The sequence below is a fragment of the Canis lupus genome, chromosome 35 (assembly GCF_011100685.1).
Source record: "Canis lupus familiaris isolate Mischka breed German Shepherd chromosome 35, alternate assembly UU_Cfam_GSD_1.0, whole genome shotgun sequence".
Taxonomy (NCBI): Eukaryota; Metazoa; Chordata; class Mammalia; order Carnivora; family Canidae; genus Canis; species Canis lupus.
This window is the reverse complement of record NC_049256.1, coordinates 24027479-24047744: the sequence shown is the minus strand read 5'-3', so window position 1 is coordinate 24047744 and position 20266 is coordinate 24027479. Positions and strand designations below refer to the sequence as shown.

At 42.2% G+C, this 20266-nt stretch overlaps 1 protein-coding gene across 7 annotated transcripts in view; it reads left to right on the top strand.

Annotated features, from left to right (window-relative positions):
• The window catches only part of KIAA0319 (dyslexia-associated protein KIAA0319 homolog), a 99910-nt gene that overhangs the window by 53012 nt on the left and 26632 nt on the right, over nt 1-20266 (top strand). For 5 of the 7 annotated variants that reach the window (XM_038584275.1, XM_038584276.1, XM_038584279.1 and 2 more), the window contains exons 4-10: nt 600-789; nt 3820-3918; nt 5221-5318; nt 6208-6295; nt 7171-7263; nt 8703-8835; nt 19154-19382. In XM_038584275.1, the coding sequence (XP_038440203.1) occupies nt 600-789; nt 3820-3918; nt 5221-5318; nt 6208-6295; nt 7171-7263; nt 8703-8835; nt 19154-19382 (930 nt within the window). Of the gene's footprint in view, nt 1-599; nt 790-3819; nt 3919-4009; nt 4257-5220; nt 5319-6207; nt 6296-7170; nt 7264-8702; nt 8836-19153; nt 19383-20266 lie in introns of those variants that run through there. The other 2 variants (XM_038584280.1, XM_038584281.1) reach the window with 2 other exon arrangements.

The following is a 20266-nucleotide window of genomic DNA, read 5'->3' as shown; positions in this document are numbered from 1 at the left end:
TTTAGAGGAGTGGTCTTGGGGCACCTGGGTGGCTTAGTTAAGTGTCCAGCTCGTGGTTTTAGCTCAGGTCATGATCTCAGGGTTCTGGAGTCCAGGCCTGCCTCAGGCTCTGTGCTCAGTGTGGAGTCTGCTTAAGATTCTCTCTCCTTCTTCTGCACCCCCAACACTCATGTGTGTGTGCACATGCTCTCTCTCTCTCATAAATAAATAAATCTTAAAAAAAGAGAGAGATGGTCCAGACTTCTAGTGTTTTGTGATACTAGATATGAGGCTTTGTTTTTTTTTTTTTTAAGATTTTCATTATTTATTCATGAGAGACACATAGAGAAGGGCAGAGACACAGGCAGAGGAAGAAGCAGCCTCCTTGCAAAGCACCTGATGTGGGACTCAATCCCGGGATTCTGGGATCACTCCCTGAGTCGAAGGCAGACGCTCAATTGGTAAGCCACCCAAGCGTCCCTAGATATGGTATTTTGAATGCCACAAATCTCATTTATGTAAAAGGTCAGTGACATTGTGTTGCTCAACGAGGTCAACCATTTATTGCTGTTTTTTTTTTTTTTTTTGGTAACAATGTGTTTTTGTGATTGATCTCCTAGGGTCTCATGCTGTCCTATGATCCTCTAGCCAGACTGGAGTTCAGCCCAGCCTCCACAGAGGAGAACCCACCTGTCACAGTCCCCACGTGGCACCCAGAGCATGGTGCCATGACCCTTCCCGCTAGCCTCGTCCCCGCTGAGCCTACCCCATCCCAGCAACCTGAATCTCCGCCCACTGCTCCTGGGACAGGTAACTATAAGAACAGTATAGCTGGGAGAAAAGTACAAATCATGCTATGGAGTAGAGTAGCTACAACTTTATAAAGTTTGCTCATTCCCTCCAGGCACATCTTCAAGCCTCTCCCCAGTGCTAGAAATGGTGCTCCACACCAGCAATGAATAGATGAACAGACATTGTCTTTTCCCTCAGTGATCTGTAGTGCAGGAAATGAGAATAACGGGGTTTTTGTATCATGTGGTAAGTGCTGGGACAGGCTGCTCTGGGAGCGGAGGGAGAAATCCCAGCTTGACCCTTCTGAAGGCCAGGAAAGCCTTTCCAGAGGTGATAATGCCAGGATACAGCAAGCCAATTAAAAATGGGGGTCGGTGTGTTGTTCAGGTCAAGGCAGCACAGTGTGTAATAACCATAATGATAATTCTGTTCAGTGAACACTTACTGAGTACAGGGCTCAGCATTTCCCAGCCATCACCTCATCCAGTGACTGTGCAAGAGAACAGAAGTACTAGGGCTTGTGTGACATTTTGGGAGAGCCGTTAGGAGGTCAGTGTGGCTGGAACAAATCATGTGAGTGAGAGGGAATGGCAAAGTATGGATCTAGAGTGGTAAGCAGGACAAGATTTTGAAAGATCTGCAGTCTGTGCTAAGGAGTTTATGCTTTATTGGGTACGTATAGAGAATCTCTGAATGATTTTATTTTTAAAGATTTTATTTATTTATTCATGAGAGACACACAGAGAGGCAGAGACACAGGTAGAGGGAGAAGTAGGTTCCCTGTGGGGAACCCAGTGTGGGACTTGATCCCCGGACCCCAGGATCATGCCCTGAGCCAAAGGCAGACACTCAACCCCTGAGCCACCCAGGTGCCCCTCTCTGAATGATTTTAAGCAGGAAAACAAACTGATCAGATGTGTTTTCAAGAAAATAATATGGAGCTATGGAGCTGAGTGGAGACAAGAAGATCCATAAGGACTAGAGAGAGTGGTTGCAAGGATGGAGAGAAATAACATTCAAGAGATGTCTGGGGGCTGGAATCATTAGGATTTGATGAATGGCTCAATGGCAGGATGAAAGACAGGGGACTCTGAGATAGATAAGTGTGTGGGACTGGACATTAGATGAGCAATGGGCTGAAGATAAAGGATCAGGAGTCATCAGCATAGAGGTGATAAGTGAGGGTGTAGTGCACACATGGGACCTTCCAGGGAGGGCAATGGGTGAGCTGGGGAGAGGCCTCAGGAGGATCATTGGGAACGTCTTTACATAAGGAGCTGGGAGACCCAAAGGAACTTATGGGGCAGGCTGAGTGGCCTTGCCAGAGAGGCAGGGCATCAAGAGGAGGCATGCACTGAGGGATAGAAAGAATACTTCCAGGTAGAAAGATGTCATGAAGGAAGCCAGGGGTTGCAGAGATCATGACGAGCACTGATGAGCTCCCATTAGGTTTACTAATAAAGGAGGTACTAGAGACCTTGTTTCCAAAGCCATTCTATGGTTGACATGCTTTGGGGATAGCCCTCTCTGTCCTTGTTCAATTACTTTTACCCTAAGCTTGAGTACAGAGAAAGGTAATGGCAGAAGAGAACTGTGTGGTATTTTGGAAAGGAAGCCAGCCTGGGATATAGGATCCTTGGGTTCTAATAGGACCTACTGCATGGAATTAGTAGAAGGTTAGATGAAGTAATCATTTTTTAACGTCCTTAGAACCGAGCCTGGCATAGTGTCATCTGCTATGTGTGTTTGTTGAAATCAAATTAAATATTGGTGGATCTATTTTTGCTAATTATTCATATAACTTTGAGCAATTACTTGGCCTTTCTGAGCTCAGTTGCCTCATCTGAACCTTGTTCTGAGTGCTGATTTAGCGGAAAAGTGCTTTTGATGAGAGTGAATGTCTCCGCCGCCTGAGTTAAAATCACCTTTTTATGGAGGTTGACTGGGTTTTCTCTTGGAAAGGTTCCAGGATCGAGGCCATCAGTGGTAATTCACGAGGCTGCTAACAGAACTGAGTGGTGTGTGACTAATGATACAGAAACACTTAGGATAAAATGATAGGTTGGGACCAGTGTCCCCTCTGCGTCCACGGTTACTGACTTTCAGGGCACAGAGTCCATGGAAGTAATGGGAAAGAGGAGCCAGAGAGGCCGAGGAGGCCCCTGCAGGTGGTCCAGGAAGGCTCTGGAAGGACAGGGTACTGAAAGGAGAGGATCAGTTGTAAGTCAGCCACATGGTCCCCCTGACACCTCCAAGTAGCCGAGACCTCTGAGGAGCACTCCGCTTTAAGACAAAACAGAATGGGCGCTCTTCAGTGCTTTTCTCTGTGTGGTATCTGTGTGATATCTTGACATATCTCAATTGTATTTTATAAGTGAAGCTAATGTCCAGTTACATCATGCCAATTGAATAATACATCAGTGTTCTGCTGCTTACGGAGGAGGTAAATGAACCTTGTTCTGAGTGCTGATATAGTGGATAAGTGCTTTTGATGAGAGTGAATATCTCCGCCGCCTGAGTTAAAATCGCCTTTTTATGGAGGTTGACTGGGTTTTCTCTTGGAAAGGTTCCAGGAGCGAGGCCATCAGTGGTAATTCACGAGGCTGCTAACAGAACTGAGTGGTGTGTGACTAACGATACAGAAACACTTAGGATTACACTCAATTTTTTAATGAAAGTAGCACATACCACGGAGTCAAGAAGCACTGATGGTAAGAGAAAGAAGAGGCTCAACTTATAGTACCCGACCTGTTCTTCCAAAAACCTTATTACCCAACACTGTGCTCAGTCAATCCAAATTGCGATTTTCTTCCCCTTGTCAACTCACACAGATGACTTAAAATTTATGAAATTTGCCCTGCAGCATAATATGGGTCTTGGTAGGTTACTAGCCAGAGGAAAGAAGTGTCTTAGGTAAAATCAGAGGGAGGAGAACTACTATAAAGAGAGATGTTATTTTGTCTTACCTAAAAACAAATCTATCACGGGGCAGTAATATAATAGCATTATTGTGTGTAAAGGACTGTACCATGTCTAATCAACTCATAGCACAAGAGCTCGTGGTGTCTGCTGGAGATAACCTGATACTGACTTTACCTGAAAATGAAGTGGAGCTGAAGGCTTTTGTTGTGTCAGCCCTACCTGCAGGTAAGGGTTTGGTTTTCCTTTGTGACACCAGAGGCCAGGTAGCTGGGTTGCTCTTCGCCAGTCTTTGCTGGTTATTTACTGCGCAGGTTCACTTGAACAACACTGTGTGAGGTCCCCACTGAAGGGTCGGGAGTGGTGGCGAGGCTTTGGTGGTCCTAAGCCTTAAACCTCACTGAAGTAGTTCAAACTAGAGGAAGAGTATGGGAAATGAAATACAGGACATATCCTGTAATTGGTCAGGACGGAAGGTCATGCATTTCTGAGGATGCAAAGCAAGGGATGTGTTAGAGCTGGAGAGGTTTCCACATTCCAGAGTTTGACCTGTGGTCACCCAGAAGGTGTGGGAAGATTTTACCCTGAGGAGAGAGGGCGTGGGGCATGTGCCCCAAGCTCTGTTTACAGATGTTCTGGTGTTGACAGCGGGGCTCTGAGGTTCTCAGGATGCCTCGCACCAGCTCTTCGAAATATGTTGCTCAAAATGCCCTTTCTTTTTTTTTAACTTATTTTTTTTGTATATTTTTTTATTGGAGTTCCATTTCCCAACATATAGTATAACACCCAGTGCTCATTCAAAATGCCCTTTCTTCTGCTTGTCCAGAAGCAAACATTTGAATTCTTCCCCTGAGCAGCCAAAGGCATTCTTTCCTAAAGTATATTCGTTCTTAAAACGTTGAATGTTTCTCGTTCAGATTAATTCCCTCATTTGCTTTCCCCTCTATCACCTATGGGTCAACATTTAAGCAGAGATGATATTTGGCATTTGCCTTTAATCCTGTTAGTTGAGTCACTCCACACCTGAATTAGTAGCATCTCATGGTAGGAGACATTCTCGTCTTCTTACAGAGGTTTAACCCGTTTTTGTGTCCTTAAAGAAATCCCCACAACAGATGGAATGTATGGAAATCTCCTTGCCTTTTATTAAAAGGAGAAAAAAGAACAATGGATTATACTGTAGTTGAAATTTATATGTAAATATATAGTCACTCCTGAAAGGAAAGTCATCAAATGGTAAATTTAAGAGCAGAGAGATGGTTTTCTTTTCTTTTCTTTTCTTTTTTTTTCAGTTTCTACATTTCATGAGTTTTTCCATAAGCTGTGTGTTTTTCTAATAAAACAAATTTTACGTTAAAAGGATAGAGAAATCTCACAGTTCTTTACCTGGATGACAGTTGAAAGCAGAGTTCAGAATATCTCCGCTGTCCCTTCTGCTGGGGTCAGGGCTGTCATCCTCTTCCATCTGCCCAGATTGTTAAAACAACCTTTCCAAATTTATGATTACTCATATTTCTTTGTCGCTCTCAGAAACCGCATACAGCTATGAATGGAGTTTAATGCACCACCCTGAAGACTACCGAGATGAAATAAAAGAAAGGCACATGCAAACTCTTAATCTCTCTCAAGTAAGTAACTGCAGACTGATTGTCTCTGACAGCACATCATAGAATTCAGCTAACACTTTAGCTGTTGAGCCCTGAAATCTGTTTTATGACTAAGATCAGAAGAAGGTTATAAATGAATAAAGTTTCAACCATAGTTTCAACCATGTAGACAGGCAAATGTTGAAAGAAGGAAACTTTTCAGATAGCTCTTCTTTATTTTAATTAGTTGGCATATCAGCTTGGATAAAGGAGACTGGTTGCCCAAGGGTTTCTGTGGTGAGGTTGCAAAGCCTGTGTTCTAAGTCCCATAGTCTTTTTAGTGGTAGAGACGTTCTGGTTATGTCTGCTTCTCAAGCAAGTAGGCATATTTCTAGAGCTGCCAGTAATTCCATTCCAGCTCACAAATGCTTTGGCTATCAGATAATGCTCCAAGAGGTAAGCCCCTCACAAGAAGAAACATGTCCCCTTCCTGGATCATAACGATCAAGAAACTGACTTAGCTACTAGGGATCTGGTTTCCCACCTGATGATCATTTTGTCTTTGGTCCTGAGACCACACAGCCATGGGTGCAGCGCGAGCTCATATAACCACCGTGCTCCGCTTCTCTGAGTGCCAGACCACTGACAGCCAATTTATGGACTTGCTGCCCTCAGCAGGTCCACCCCACTTATGTGGTCCGTGAGCATCTGTGACGAGGCTGTGGGCTTTTCTGGGTGATTTCCAGTGTGCCAGGGCACTGGCTTCGAACACGTGGCAACGTCTGCACAGCTCCAGATGAGACCTTCTCCTAAGACCCTTTGCTGTGCTTAGTTCAGGAGAACGGTTTCTGGAAGATTTTAGGACTTTCTAGGCAATGGACCTATCACGTCCTTAGCATGTTTACCCCTGAAACTTTTCTTTATGTTGCAGTTGTCAGCGGGACTTTATGCCTTCAAAGTAGCAGTTTCTAGCGAGAATGCCTTTGGAGAAGGATTTGTCAATGTCACTGTTAAGCCAGGTAAGCCTGTGTGAGAGAATGGCCTTGTGTTGTATGGGTTTACATCCGTTTTTGGTGCCAGAATGATATTGTATCTTTTATTTTTATGTTTGGCTCTACTCTAGAGAAAATATGCAGTGATTATGCCTCCCCCCACCCCTTTCTGCGTTCTGTGTAATTCTTAGTACTTGCTCAATGCTGCTATTTAAGGGTACCAGGTCAGGGGGTAGCCATGTGCCAACCTCTGCTCCCGTCACTACTCCATCTCCCTTCCCCACGCCTCAGTCTCCCCTTCCATGGGTGCTGGGGAATGTAGGCACTGGGCTTGCAGGCTGCCACTAGCCCACAGGCCAGTGCGTTTATAGGAATTAGAAGCAGGGGGCCCTTTGCCATTTGGGTGGCCACAACCTGTCCAGTTGGAGGCAGGCCGCCTCTGTGCCAGCGCTTCTTCCCAGCCATTACCTCTGAGGCTCCACGCTCCCTTTCAGCACATTCTGCCCGAGTGTTATTCCAGCCAGAGTTCAGTGTGGGTAGTGGGGGGTGCCTGCGTCAAAGATTTCAGACTCAGCTGTGCATGGCAGGAGCTGGAAGTGTGCTCCTCTGCTCCGTGTCTGCAGTTCCTGCTCAGGCTATGTGAGGAAGCCCTGGTTATTAGTACACACGTCCCCTGGGCTGGGACTTGCCTGCCAAGATGTAAATCTGCAGACAGGCTCCTCAACCTTCATAGGAAGGTTCTGAAACTGTTGGAGGTAGTCTCCACAGCTGAGGCCTATAGGATAAACGCCTTCTTGACAGGATGTTTATAACCAACTTTTAAAAGGCAGGTGCTTTTATCGGGGTTATGATCTGTGCACACCTAACAGGCTCAGTCAGTGTCCTTTTCTCCTGTCACACAGCCAGAAGAGTCAACCTGCCCCCCACAGCTGTTGTGTCTCCCCAGACGCAAGTGCTCACCCTGCCTTTGACGTCTGCCCTCATCGACGGCAGCCGTGGGTATCTGTGGCGCTTCAAAGTCTCTCTGCCCCACGTGCTGCAAGGCTTCCTGGTGTTCTTTATGAGGCCAGGAGGGCTTGCACACTCACGCCGATGCCCAGTGTCTCCCTCATTGGGCATGTGGCTCACAGCTTTGTCCAATGTTCATCTTGCCATCGGTTATGTCCCTCTTGTCCACAAAAACTTCTTTAGGGCCTCGCTATTTGGTTTGGAATTAAAGCAGTTCTTAGAGAATTTCCTTTTGATCTAGTATATGTGATGAGCAACTGGAAAATCACTTTAACAAAATGAGGAGGGTTGCCTTCATCGAGGGTTGGTAGTGTTTTGTTAATTTGATCAGAGTTCATTCGTTCTTTTATATGTGGAAGGGGCCCCTGTGTGACTCCAGGCATCCATGCAAGCAAGAATAGATGGAAATTGACTACACTGATATAGATAGATATAGACATGTGACAAAGTATGTTCAATCGCAGTGTGGCTGGTATTTGCATTTGTGTACATTTAACCACAAAGCTAATACCAGATTCTCGGGAGTAAAGGGTAATTGTCGGCTGCTAATGCTGCTCCATTTTGCAAGTCTGCAAATATACACAAATTACATTGACATCATTTTTGCCTATTCAAATACAAATATCCACATTTCCCCCTTAACAACATGAAAACAAAGCATATTTTAGATGAAAATATTTACATGAGGAAATGTACCACATTTTGATTTCTCTAATGCAGGATGGCTTAGGACAGGAGACTGGGATTATTAAGCTGTCACACAAGCTAGTTCTTTAACTGAGTTAGATGCAGCTGACTCTCTTCCAGGTCTCCGTCTCTGTGATTGCATGGATCATATTTCATTTGCTCTCTTTTTAGTACAGGAAAGGGAAGTTTTCTTGTAGGATACTACCTTTCTCTAGATTTACACCTTAATGATGAGGGTAGTAAAGGGGGTGTGATAAATTATACATAAGCATCTCTCTCTTTTTTTTTTTAAAGATTTTATTTATTTATTCATGAGAGACACACAGAGAGAGGTAGAGATGTAGGCAGAGGGAGAAGCAGGCTCCCTGCAGGAGAAGCCTGATGTGGACTCTATCCCAGAACCCCAGGATCACACAGATGCTCAACTGCTGAGCCACCCAGGTGCCCCTTGACTCCTGTTTTTAAAAAAGCAATAGTGCCTGTCACTGTTTTTTAAAATTCACAGCTGAGTGAAAGCAGCCTCACCCAAATCTGGTGGAAATTCAGGAGGAAAATAGTGATGATGGTTTAGGAAGAAGAAAAATCCTCCTGCTAGCACATAATACATCTCCATTGAAATCTATATAATTCCGCAATTTCATGCAAAAACAAATTTAAGCATGAGGACTATAAATTATAAATTTTGTTTTACTGTTCTTGCATTTCATTCTGGTCTCCATGTATTTTCAAATCTCCCTAGAAAGTACAGATGACACTAAAATCGTGAGTTATCATTGGGAAGAAGTTAATGGCCCCTTCCAAGAGGAGAAGACCCCAGCTGATTCCCCCACCTTACGTCTGTCTAATCTGGTTCCAGGAAACTACACTTTCAGGCAAGTGGTTCCCACACCTTTACTGAGCTTTCAATACATAAGTTTTGACTGTTTCCCTAAATTGACGCCAGTACACTAACTACACCGAGCTTTTTACATTTTTACGAAGAGGTCAAGGCCAGTTAGGTTTCCTTTGGGGTTTTGGTTGGCAGCCACTTGAGGTGGATATCCTCATGGATGAACATGGACTAGAACTGCCTGCTTACTGGGAATATTTTCTTTTGGTTGTCAGGAATGGTATGCCGATGGCCAATCTTTTTGCTGTGTTGTTATGTGAAAGAAATTTTGTATCTTCAAAGTAAGGCAGAGTTGTATGATTTATCTGTTTCTTAATCTTTTTCTCTTTATAACTTTTAAAGATATAACTGGAGCATAATAAACTGTATGTATTTAAGGTAGAACACTCGGTGAATTCTGACGTGTGTATATCAGGGAGACCATCATCACAACCACGATAAACATTTCTGGCAACGCGGAGGTCTCCTCATGCCCCCTGGGTTTCTGCCTGCCTCTCCACTCCTGTCCTTGGGCCACCATGAACCGTATTTGGTCAGTTTAAATACTGTCTAGAATTTTACATAAATGGAATCCTACAGTATGTACTCCTTTTTGCCTGTCTTCTTTCACTCTGCAAAGGATTCTGATTCATCCCTGTTGTCTGTATCGATAGTCTGCTTCTTTTCATTGCAGAGTGCTATTCCAGGGTGGATGTACCACAATTGATTGATTGATTGATTGATCAATCTATCTATCCATCCTTCCTTCTGTCCAGTGGGCTTTTTATATCTTTGAACTACTACAAATAAAGCTGCCATTAACATTTATTTTAAGTCTTTGTGTAGACATATATTTTTGTTTTTATGGGGTAAATAAATAGTGGAAAGATCAGGTTCTATGGTGAATTTATGTTTAACATTTTAAGAAATTGCCAAACTTTTTCCTGAGGTGGGTGTACCATTGTACATTCCCACCTTCAGTATATGACTTCCAGTCTCCACATCCTCGCCAATACTTGATATAGTCAGTCCTTTTAATTTTATCTAATTTGATGAGTGGTAGTATCTCATTATGGCTTTAATTTGCCTTTTCCTGATGACTAATGATATTAAGCATGTTTTCAGATGCTTATTAGCCATTTATAGAGCTTTCTTCTGAGAAGTATTCTTTTCCTATTTTATTTTGTCGTATTTTTTTTAAATGCTCCTTTATTTTTTTAAGTAAATTTCCCCCAACATGGGACTTGAACTCATGACCCCAAGACCAAGAGTTGCACATTCTATCAACTGAGCCAGCTCCCCACTCCTTTCCTTATTTAAAAAATTGTATTGTAAAAAATAAATAAATAAATAAAAAATAAAAAAAATAAAAAATTGTATTGTTTGTTGTATTTAGTTTTAAGAGTCTTCATATATCCTGAAACAAGCTCATTAATTTATACATGTATTGTGGATATTTCCCACCAGTGTATGACTTATTTTCTTAATCTTTTATTTTTTTTTAAAAGATCTTATTTATTTATTCATGAGAGACACAGAGGAAGATAGAAGCAGAGACACAGGCAGAGGGAGGAGCCGGCTCCATGCAGGGAGCCTGATGTGTGACTCCCTGGGTCTCCAGGATCAGGCCCTGGGCCAAAGGCTCCCTGCATGGAGCCTGCTTCTCCCTCTCCCTGTGTCTCTGCCTCTCTCTCTGTCTATGAATAAATAAATAAAAATCTTAAAAAAAAAAAAAAGAATCTGATGATTTTAAAGAATATGGCCTTTCTTGAAATCCATCTATCCATATGTCTGTGCATCTATATATTTATATATTACGACTCTTCTGAAGTCTGAATAGGTTAAAAAAAACTCCCAAGCATCTGACTGGATTCATCTCTGACTAAAAAGTTCACAGAGATCTTCTAGAGTGTTTTATATTGTACACATATCATGAAAATGTCTGTTTTGGTTTCTTTGAGATCTCAATTTACCTCATTAGAATGGTTATTCTTTTTTTTTTTTTTTAAAGATTTTATTTATTTATTCATGAGAGAGACACACACACACAGAGAGGCAGAGACACAGGCAGAGGGAGAAGCAGGCTCCATGCAGGGGGCCCGACATGGGAATCGATCCTGAGTCTCCAGGATCAAGCCCTGGGCTGAAGGTGGCACTAAACTGCTGAGCTACCCGGGCTGCCCAAGGATGGTTATTCTTTAAAACATGGAAAATAATAAGTGTTGGCGAGGACCTGGTGCAATGGGACCCTCGTGCTCTGCTGGTAGGAATGTAAAGTGGTGCACTTCCTATGGAAAACCGTTTGGCAATTCCTCAAGAAATTAAATCTAGAATTACCATATCTGCAGCCTCACTTCTAGGTATATACCCAGAAGAATTGACAGCAGGATCTTAAACAACTACTTGTACACTATCATAGTCCGTTTGAGCTATTTTAACAAAAGTACTACAAACAGGGCAGCTTATAAATGGCAGAAGTTTCTCATGGTTGGAGGCTGGGCAGTACAAGATCAGGCTGCTGGCAGATTGGGTATCTAGTGAAGGCTCCTTTCTGGCTCATAGACAGCTGTCTTCTCATCCTCACATGGCAGACAGGGTGAGGGAGCTCTTTGAGGTCTCTTATGAGGGCACTAATCCTGTCCTCTACCCTCATGACCTGATCACCTCTTGAAGGCCCCACTCCAAATGCCAGTCACATTGGGGATTAGGTTTCATTGTATGAATTTCAGCAGGGGGGACACATATTCAGTCTATAACTTCACCAATGTTTATAGCAACATTCTTCACAATGGCCAGAAGGCAGTACATCCTAAATGTCTACCAGCAGATGAATGGGTACACAAAATGTGCTATATACATACAATGGAATATTGTTCCACCTTAAAAAATGAAATTGTGACACATACTTTATCATGGAATAACCTTGAAAACATGAGGTGAAGTGAATGAGGCCATTTGCAAAAGACAAATGTATGATCCCACTTACAGGAGATAGCCAGAGTAGTTCAATTCACAGAGATAGCTCGCAGAGTAGTGGTTGCCATGGGGTGGTGGGAAAAGGGAAAATGGGAAGTTAGTGCTTAATAAGGATAGTGGCAGTTTGGGACAACAAAAAAGTTCTGGAAATGAATGGCTATGCTGGTTGCACAACAATATGAATTATTTAATACCACTGATTATATACTTAAAAATGGTTAAAATGGTAAGTTTTAGTTATATGTTCCTTACTACAGCTAAATAAATAAACTTACCTGGCTCTGCAAGCTTATTTTATTATTAAGAGTAGATCCCTAAGAATCTAGAGGCCCTGTGAAAGCTGGGTGAACAGTCACATGGGGCATTCAGTGCTCACGTGTACCTTTTTTTTAAAGACTTGAATTTTTTTTAGAGTAGTTTAGATTTATAATAAAATTGAGATTTCCCACATGCCCTGGGCCCCACCTGTGTGTAGTCACCCCCATTGTCAACATCACTCACAAGTATTCTATAGATTTTACCGAGGATGAATCTGTGCTAACACATCATAATCAGCTGAAGCATGTAGTTTACCTCAGGGTTTCCTCTTGATAGTGTCCATTTGGTGGGTTTGGACAGATGTACAAACCCATCATCAAAATATCATACAGAGTATTTTCCTGCCCTAAAAATCCTCCGTGCGCCACCCGTTCATGTGTCTCCCTGCCTCCTCCCTGGCAACCACTGATCTTTTTACTATCTCCATGGTTTTTTCTTTTCCAGAAGGTCACACTGTTGGAATTACACAGTAAGTAGTCATCTTAGATTGGATTCTTTCACTTAGTAAAATGCATTTATGGCTCTTCCTTGTCTTTTCATGGTTTAATAGCTCATTTCCTTTTAGCAGTAAGTAATATTCCATTGCCTGGACAGATACCAGTTTATTTCTCCATTCACCTTCTGGAGGACTTCTTGGTTGCCTCCTGGTTTGGGCAGTGTGAATAAAGCTGCCAGAAATATCCATGTGCAGATTTTTATGTGGACATAAGTTTTCAAACCCTTTGGGTAAATGCCAAGGAGTGTGACTGCTGGATTGTACAGAAAGAGTATGCTAAGTTTTGTAAGAAACCACCAAGCTATCTTACAAAGTGGCTGTACCCTGGCTTTCCCACCAACAGTGAGTGAGAGCTTTTGTTCCACAGCCTCACCAGCATTTGGTGTTGGGAGTGTTTCAGAGTTTGGCCATCCCAATAGGTGTGTAGTGATGCCTCTCGTTGTAATTTGCATTTCCCTGATGATATATGATGTGGAGCCTCTTTTCATGTGCCTGTTTGCCATTGGCATATCTTTGGTTAGGAGTCTATATGTTTATTTTTAATTTACCACTTTGGCAGTCATGGCTTGATCCAGAAGAAATACAAGGTTTTAAGAGACAAAAATCCAAGAGATAAAAGTATATTTTCTTCTGATAATAAGAATAATGCACATTTGGCATAAAAAATTTTAAAACCCAGGGTATGTCTATAATTAGAAAAAATTTAAATAGGGATGCCTGGGTGGCTCAGCCGTTAAGCGCCTGCCTTCAGCCCAGGATGTGATCCTGGAGTCCCAGGATTGAGTCCCACATCAGGCTCCCTGCATGGAGCCTGCTTCTCTCTTTGCCTGTGTCTCTGCCTCTCTGTGTGTGTCTCTCTCATGAATAAATAAATAAAACCTTTAAAAAAATTAAATACCTCCCGTAATTCTACCTAGAAATAAATGCCTTAACTGTCTGTCATTTTATGCTTAGGGTCCTTTTTCTATATATACATAAACTTGAAATTTTTTTTTCTTACTTGAATCAAAATGTATATGATGTTTGGAAGCTACCTTCTACATGTTCTAATAAAGATTTATAAGTTTTATCTTTCATATTTAAGTTTTGATCCATCTAGAATTGTGTATATACTGTTAAGAGATTCAATCTCATTTTTTCACACATGGATAATCAGCCTGTGGTCCCTGTATTGTTTATTGCCTGCTGTACCCTTTCCCAGTCTGCCAAAGAGGTTGTGGTTTCCTGTGTTCTTTTCTAGGATTTTGGTGGTTTCCTGTCTCACTTTTAGGTATTCCATCCACTTTAAATTTATTATTGTATATAGTGTAAGAAAGTTGTTCAGTTTCATTCTTCTGCATATTGCTGTCCAGTTTTCTCAACATCATTTGTTGAAGAGATTGTCTTTTTGCTATGGGTATTCTTTCCTGCTTTGTCAAAGATTAGTTGACCATAGAGTTGAGGGTCCATGTCTGGGTTCTCTGTTTTGTTCCTTTGATCTATGTGTCTGTTTTTGTGCCAGTGCCATACTGTCTTGATGACTACTGCTTTGTAATAGAGCTTGAAGTCTGAGATTGTGATGCCCCCAGGTTTGCTTTTCTTTTTCAGTGTTGCGTTGTCTACTCAGGATCTCCTGTGATTCCATACAAATTTTTAGGATTATTTGTTCTAGCTCTGTGAAAAATGCTGGGGGTATTTTGATAGGAATTGCATTAAATGTGTAGATTGCTTTGAGTAGGATAGACATTTTAACAATATTTGTTCTTCCAGCCCATGAGCATGGAATGTTTTTCCATTTTTTTGTGTCCTCTTTGATATCTTTCATAAGTGTTCAGTGGTTTTCAGAGTATAGACCTTTCACCTCTTTGGTTAACTTTATTCCAAGGTATCTTATGATTTTGGTGCAGTTGTAAATGGGACTGATGCCTTGATTTCTTTTTCTGCTGCTTCATTATTGGTGTATAGAAATGCAACAGATTTCTGTGTGCTGATTTTTTTATCCTGAGAATACTGAATTTGTATATCAGTGTTAGCAATTTCTTGGTGGAGTCTTTCAGGTTTTCTATGTAGAGTATCATGTCATCTGTGAAGAGTGAAAGTTTGACTTCTTCCTTGCCAGTTGGGATGACTTTTATCTTTTTGTTGTCTAATTGCTGAGTCTAGGACTTCCAGTACCATGTTAAATAACATTTGTGAGAGTGGACATCCCTTTATTGTTCCTGACTGCAGAAGAAAAGCTCTAAATTTTTTCCCATTGAGTGCGAAATTAGCTGTGGGTCATTCATAAGTGGCCTTTATTATTTTGAGGTATATTCCCTCTGTCCATACTTTGTTGAGGGTGTTTATCATGAATGATTTGTTGTACTTGGCCAATTACTTTTTCTGTATCCTTTGACATGATCATATGGTCCTTATTCTTTCTTTTATTAGTGTAGTGTATCATATTAATTGATTTGCAAATATTGAACCACCCCTGAAGCACAGAATACATTCCACTTGATTGTGGTGAGAGATTCTTCTAATATACTGTTGGATTCAATTTTTAGTATTTTATTGAGAATTTTACATCCATGTTCATCAGGGATTTTGGCCTGTAGTTCTCTTTATCTGGTTTAATTAAAAAAATTTTTTAAGAGAATTTATTTATTTATTAATGAGAGACATAGAGAGAGAGGCTGAGACATAAGTGGAGGGAGAAGCAGGCTCCCTGTGGGGAGTCCAATGTGGGACTTGATCCTAGGACCCTGGAATCATGACCTGAGCTGAAGGCAGATGCTCAACCACTGAGCGTCCCTTTATCTGGTTTTAGTATCAGGGTAATTCTGGGCTCATGGAATGAGTTTGGAAGTTTTCTTTCTATGTTTTGGAACAGTTTGAGAAGAATAGATAGTAACTCTTAAATGTTTGGTAGAGTTCCCCTGGGAAGCGATCTGGCCCTGGACTTTTGTTGGGAGATTTTTGATTACTAATTCAATTTCATTGCTGGTGATTGGTCTGTTCAAGTTTTCTACTTCTTCTGTTTCAGTTTTGAAAGTTTTCTTGGCTGCATATTTTTCCCATTCAGCCCTTTGAATGTATCGTGCCACTTCCTCCTGCTAACTTTCTGCGGATAAAGCTGCTGCAAACCGTATTTGTCTTCCCTTATAAATTAGGGATTTCTTTTTCCTTATCTCTATATTTTACAAATTTTACTGTGGTATACCTCAGTGGTGGCTTACTTTTGTTGATCTTGATGGGAGTTCTCTGTACCTCCTGGATTTGGATTTCTTTCCCCAGATTAGGGAAATTTTCAGCTGTAATTTGCTCAGATAAACCTTGTGTCCCTTTTCCCACTCTTCTTTTTCTGGGATTCCTGTGATATGAATGATACTCCACTTCCTGGAGTCACTGAGTTCCCTAAGTCTACATCTGTGATCTAATATTTTTCTTTCCTTCTTCTTTTCCATAATTCTTTTCCATAATTTTATCTTCAGTGTCACCTCTTCTTTCCTCTGCTTCTTCCATCCATGTGGTCATTACATCTAGTCAGTTTGATATCTCAGTTATAGCATTTTTAATTTTGGTCTGACTAGTTTTTAGGTCTTTTATCTCTGCAGTAAGGGACTCCCTGGTATCTTCTATGCTTTTCTCAAGCCCATCTAGTATCCTTATGATTATTATTTTAAATTCTGTATCAGGGGCAGCCCTGGTGGTGCAGTGGTTTAGCACCACCTGCAGCCCACGGTGTGATCCTGGAGTCCTGGGATCGAGTCCCACATCGGGCTCCCTGCATGGAGCCTGCTTCTCCCTCTGCCTGTATCTCTGCCTCTCTCTCTCTCTCCCTCTTTGTGTCTCTCATGAATAAATAAAATCTTAAAAAAAGAAAACTCTGTATCAGGCATACTACTTTTATCTGTTTCTATTAGATTCCTAGCCATAACCTTTTCCTGTTCTTTCTTTTGGGATGAATTCCTCTGTCTTGGCATTTTGTCTAGATATGTATCTTCTTCTCTGTGTTAGGAAAGCCTGTTATGTTCTCTGCTCCTGAGAGTAATGGCTTTATTAAGAAGAGATCATATACTGTCCAGGACCTGGTGCTTCAAGAAGTGTGTCTGGTGTGTGCTGCATGTACTCACTCTGCTGTGTGTTTTGGCTGCTCTTTCCCTCAGGTCAGTTCTCTGCTGAGTTTTTCCTCGCCTATAGTAGGGAGTATTTGGACCTTGTCCTGTGTTTGGCAAGTTTTAACTGGGTGTGCTTTGGTCTGCTTGTTTAAAAAGGCCAGATTTTATTTCCGCTAGAGCTGAAGCTTTACAGCACTCTGTGATCAGTAGACTTGGTGCATGTGATGGAATTTTGCTGGTTTTCTAGGGGGAGAGGCCTGCTGCTCTGGCTCTCAGGTACACTTGCCCCGGCATAGAAGCACCTGCAGAGTACAGGGGTGTGGAAATTGGTGTAAGTGGCTCCAGCCTCTACTGGGGGGCGGGGGGCAATGCGCTGCTCCCTGAAATCCACTGGTGCTGTTGGTGGAGGAGAAAGATGGCATCCACCCTCTCCCTTGGCCCCCAACAGGTGAATTCATGCCCTCACTGTCCAGGCAGCCCTCACAGAAGAGAGAAGAATCTCCCCTTGCATGCCAGGCATCCCTCAGATTTCTGCCTTCACAGTGTCTGTGTCTGAGCTATCTGCCCACCTGGCGGCACAGTGCTTCTGTGTTTTATCTCAGGTGCCTGGTGGACTTTCAAAACTCTAATTTTAAGGACCTGGCACTGCCTGAACCCACCCTGATCCTCTGGGGGAGGGTCTTGGGGCACTGGGGCTGGTGCAGATTCATCCCAGAAGGGCAGTTGTGGGAATGCACAGGTGCTTGGAGTTTAGAGTGAAGCACAGCAAAAAGCTGCCCTCAGCAGGTGTCCCTGCCGCTATGCTAATGAATGGGGTGGTGCAGGGGCACCCACCAGTTCTTCTGTCTCCTGTGACTCAGTGCCACCTCTCTCAAGTGCATTCCAAGAAGGGGAACTGTCTCTTCCAGTGCAATGCAGGGGACGCTAAGACCATGCTGTCCACTCCTGGGTCTCTGGCCTCCTTCTCCACTCCAACACTATGCCCACTGGCTCCACATTGGCTGCAGGGCAGGCTGATTTGAGCTTGACTGATTATAAAAACTCATAATAATCAGCCACTCTCGCTTTTCCAGCCATTGGCTTTGGGGAAGTGTTTTTCTTGTGCACTGCTCTGTCTCTCCTCTCTCTGTGGTTACAGGCTCTCTCCCTACCACAGCACCCGGGATTCTTTTCTCCCCCAAATCATGTCGGCACACCTCCTACCTTCCACAGTGTGGCTTCTTCTCTCCCTTTTGTTGTGCAGTTTGTTCTCAGTCCTCAGATTGATTTCTTTGGTGTTCAGAATGATTTGATATTTATCTAGCTGTGTTCAAGGGGCATGGCAAGCATAGGGTCCCCTTATTTCTCTGCCATTTGACTCCTCTCCATTTCATTTTTATTTAATTGATCATCTGGTTGAATCAGGTTACTGTTGCTGTCCACATTTTACCATGAAGAAATTTCCTTAGGGTCCCAGGATATGTCCTGAAAGCCTAGCTGAGGACAAAGGACCTCAGATAGTTGGCTTGCTGTCAGAGCAGAACCCGAGTTCAGATCTTGGTTGCATGGAGTTTGTGAGATAATGTGAAAGATACACAGAATACACCTGCCCCCATACACACACCTTATTACAAGTAAGGCCTGTGTTCTTCCCATAGCTTTATTATCATATTCCTGTTAACACCCGTGTAGCATTTATCACTGTTTGGAACTGACATCTTTACCCCAGAAGGATGAAGAGACCATATTTCTTGATATATTACCTCATGAGCAGAAAGTTTACCACAAGAGGTCCTGGAGGAGTGTCTGCAAGGAGTGTTCTGAAAACATAATTAGGGGATCCCTGGGTGGCGCAGCGGTTTGGCGCCTGCCTTTGGCCCAGGGGCGTGATCCTGGAGACCCGGGATCGAATCCCACATCGGGCTCCTGGTGCATGGAGCCTGCTTCTCCCTCTGCCTATGTCTCTGCCTCTCTCTCTCTCTCCGTGACTATCATAAATAAATAAAAAAAAAATTTTAAAAAAGAAAACATAATTATATTAAGTCCTCTAGAAAAGAATAAAAAGATTTAAAAGCTTTGTAGATGAAAATTGATGAGTGAGCTACTGTCTCCACATGCACGGACCTGAAGGCAGGACCTAAACCCAAGAAATTCTTTGTCTCAGATGCTAGAGGGAGGCTCCTATATTGGCTGGGGAAGATTTCTTCATCTGACATCCCAAAGACTAATCAGAAAACCATTTAAGATAAAACTCCATCATGTGACAGTATTACTAGCTAAAAAAAAAAAAACCAGCAAAAAATTAAAAAAAAAAATCTGAGTTGCTCTGCTTTTTTCTCAGCTTCATCCTCAGATCTCTGTTTATGCCTCTTCTGAGTTTTCCTGAGAAATGTACCATGGACAGACTAAATTGACCACTTGCCTTAAGACTTAGCATCTTCTTGCAACATGATGGTTTCCTCTCCTTTTTGTAGATTGACTGTTACAGACTCCGATGGAACCTCTAATTCCACAACTGCAGCACTAATAGTCAACAGTGCTGTGGACTGTCCTCCAGTTGCCAATGCAGGACCAAATCAGACCATAACTTTGCCCCAAAACTCCATCACTTTGAATGGAAACCAGAGCAGTGATGATCACCAGATTGTCCTCTATGAGTGGTCCCTGGGTCCAGGGAGTGAGAACAAAGAGGTGGCCATGCAGGCAAGTTCTCTATCCTGCCTTCAGATTTTTACTTGTCTAGCCATACCCCAATCCACCTACCCATCTATCCGTCTATCCCTCCATCTGTCCACTCACCCACCTGTCCGTCCATCTACCCATCAATCTATCCACCCACCCACCCATTAATCCATCTACCTATACATCCATACATCTGTCCATCCATTTAAAACTGTTCATACATCTGTCTACCTTCCTACCTACCTAAATTATTGGTATGTGGTATAAATCCATAAAACATGTTTTTATAAGATAGTCTGATATATTACAACTATTAGAAGAGCTCACAGATCTTCCAAACTTACACCCTTTCCACTCACCCATTCTCTATAAGCATAGAAGTGAGTCCTGTGTTGACAGCTTGACCTTGAGGCTAATTTGGGGTAAGTCTGACCCAATATTTTCCACAGAAATACTATTTTAGGATTGGGAGAAACTTCGGAAATAATCCAACATAAACAGTATTATCAGGAAATTTTTCCTTAGTTTGTTTCTTATGTTTTTAGAAACTTCATTGTCATCTTTTCTGGATCTAGAGCTTTCTGTATCTAACTTTTAGTTTGCTCAAATCTTAAATATATTTGTCTCAAGACATAATACCATGGACACTTTTGCTGTGAGTGGTGTGTGTGCACATGAACTGTTTGCTCATTCTTGAATCTTTTGGTGATGGCCAAAACTATTTGTTTGTTTTTATTGCTAACCAGCTTGCTCTTTTGAAGTTATGTTGTTATTTGATGGTTTTCTTTAAGTCTTTATTATCTTTTTTTGTTGTTATTTTGTTTGTTTGTTTGTTTGTTTGTGTAAACAAGCTCTGTGCCCAGTGTGGGGCTTGAACTCACGACCCTAAGAGCAAGAGTCACGTG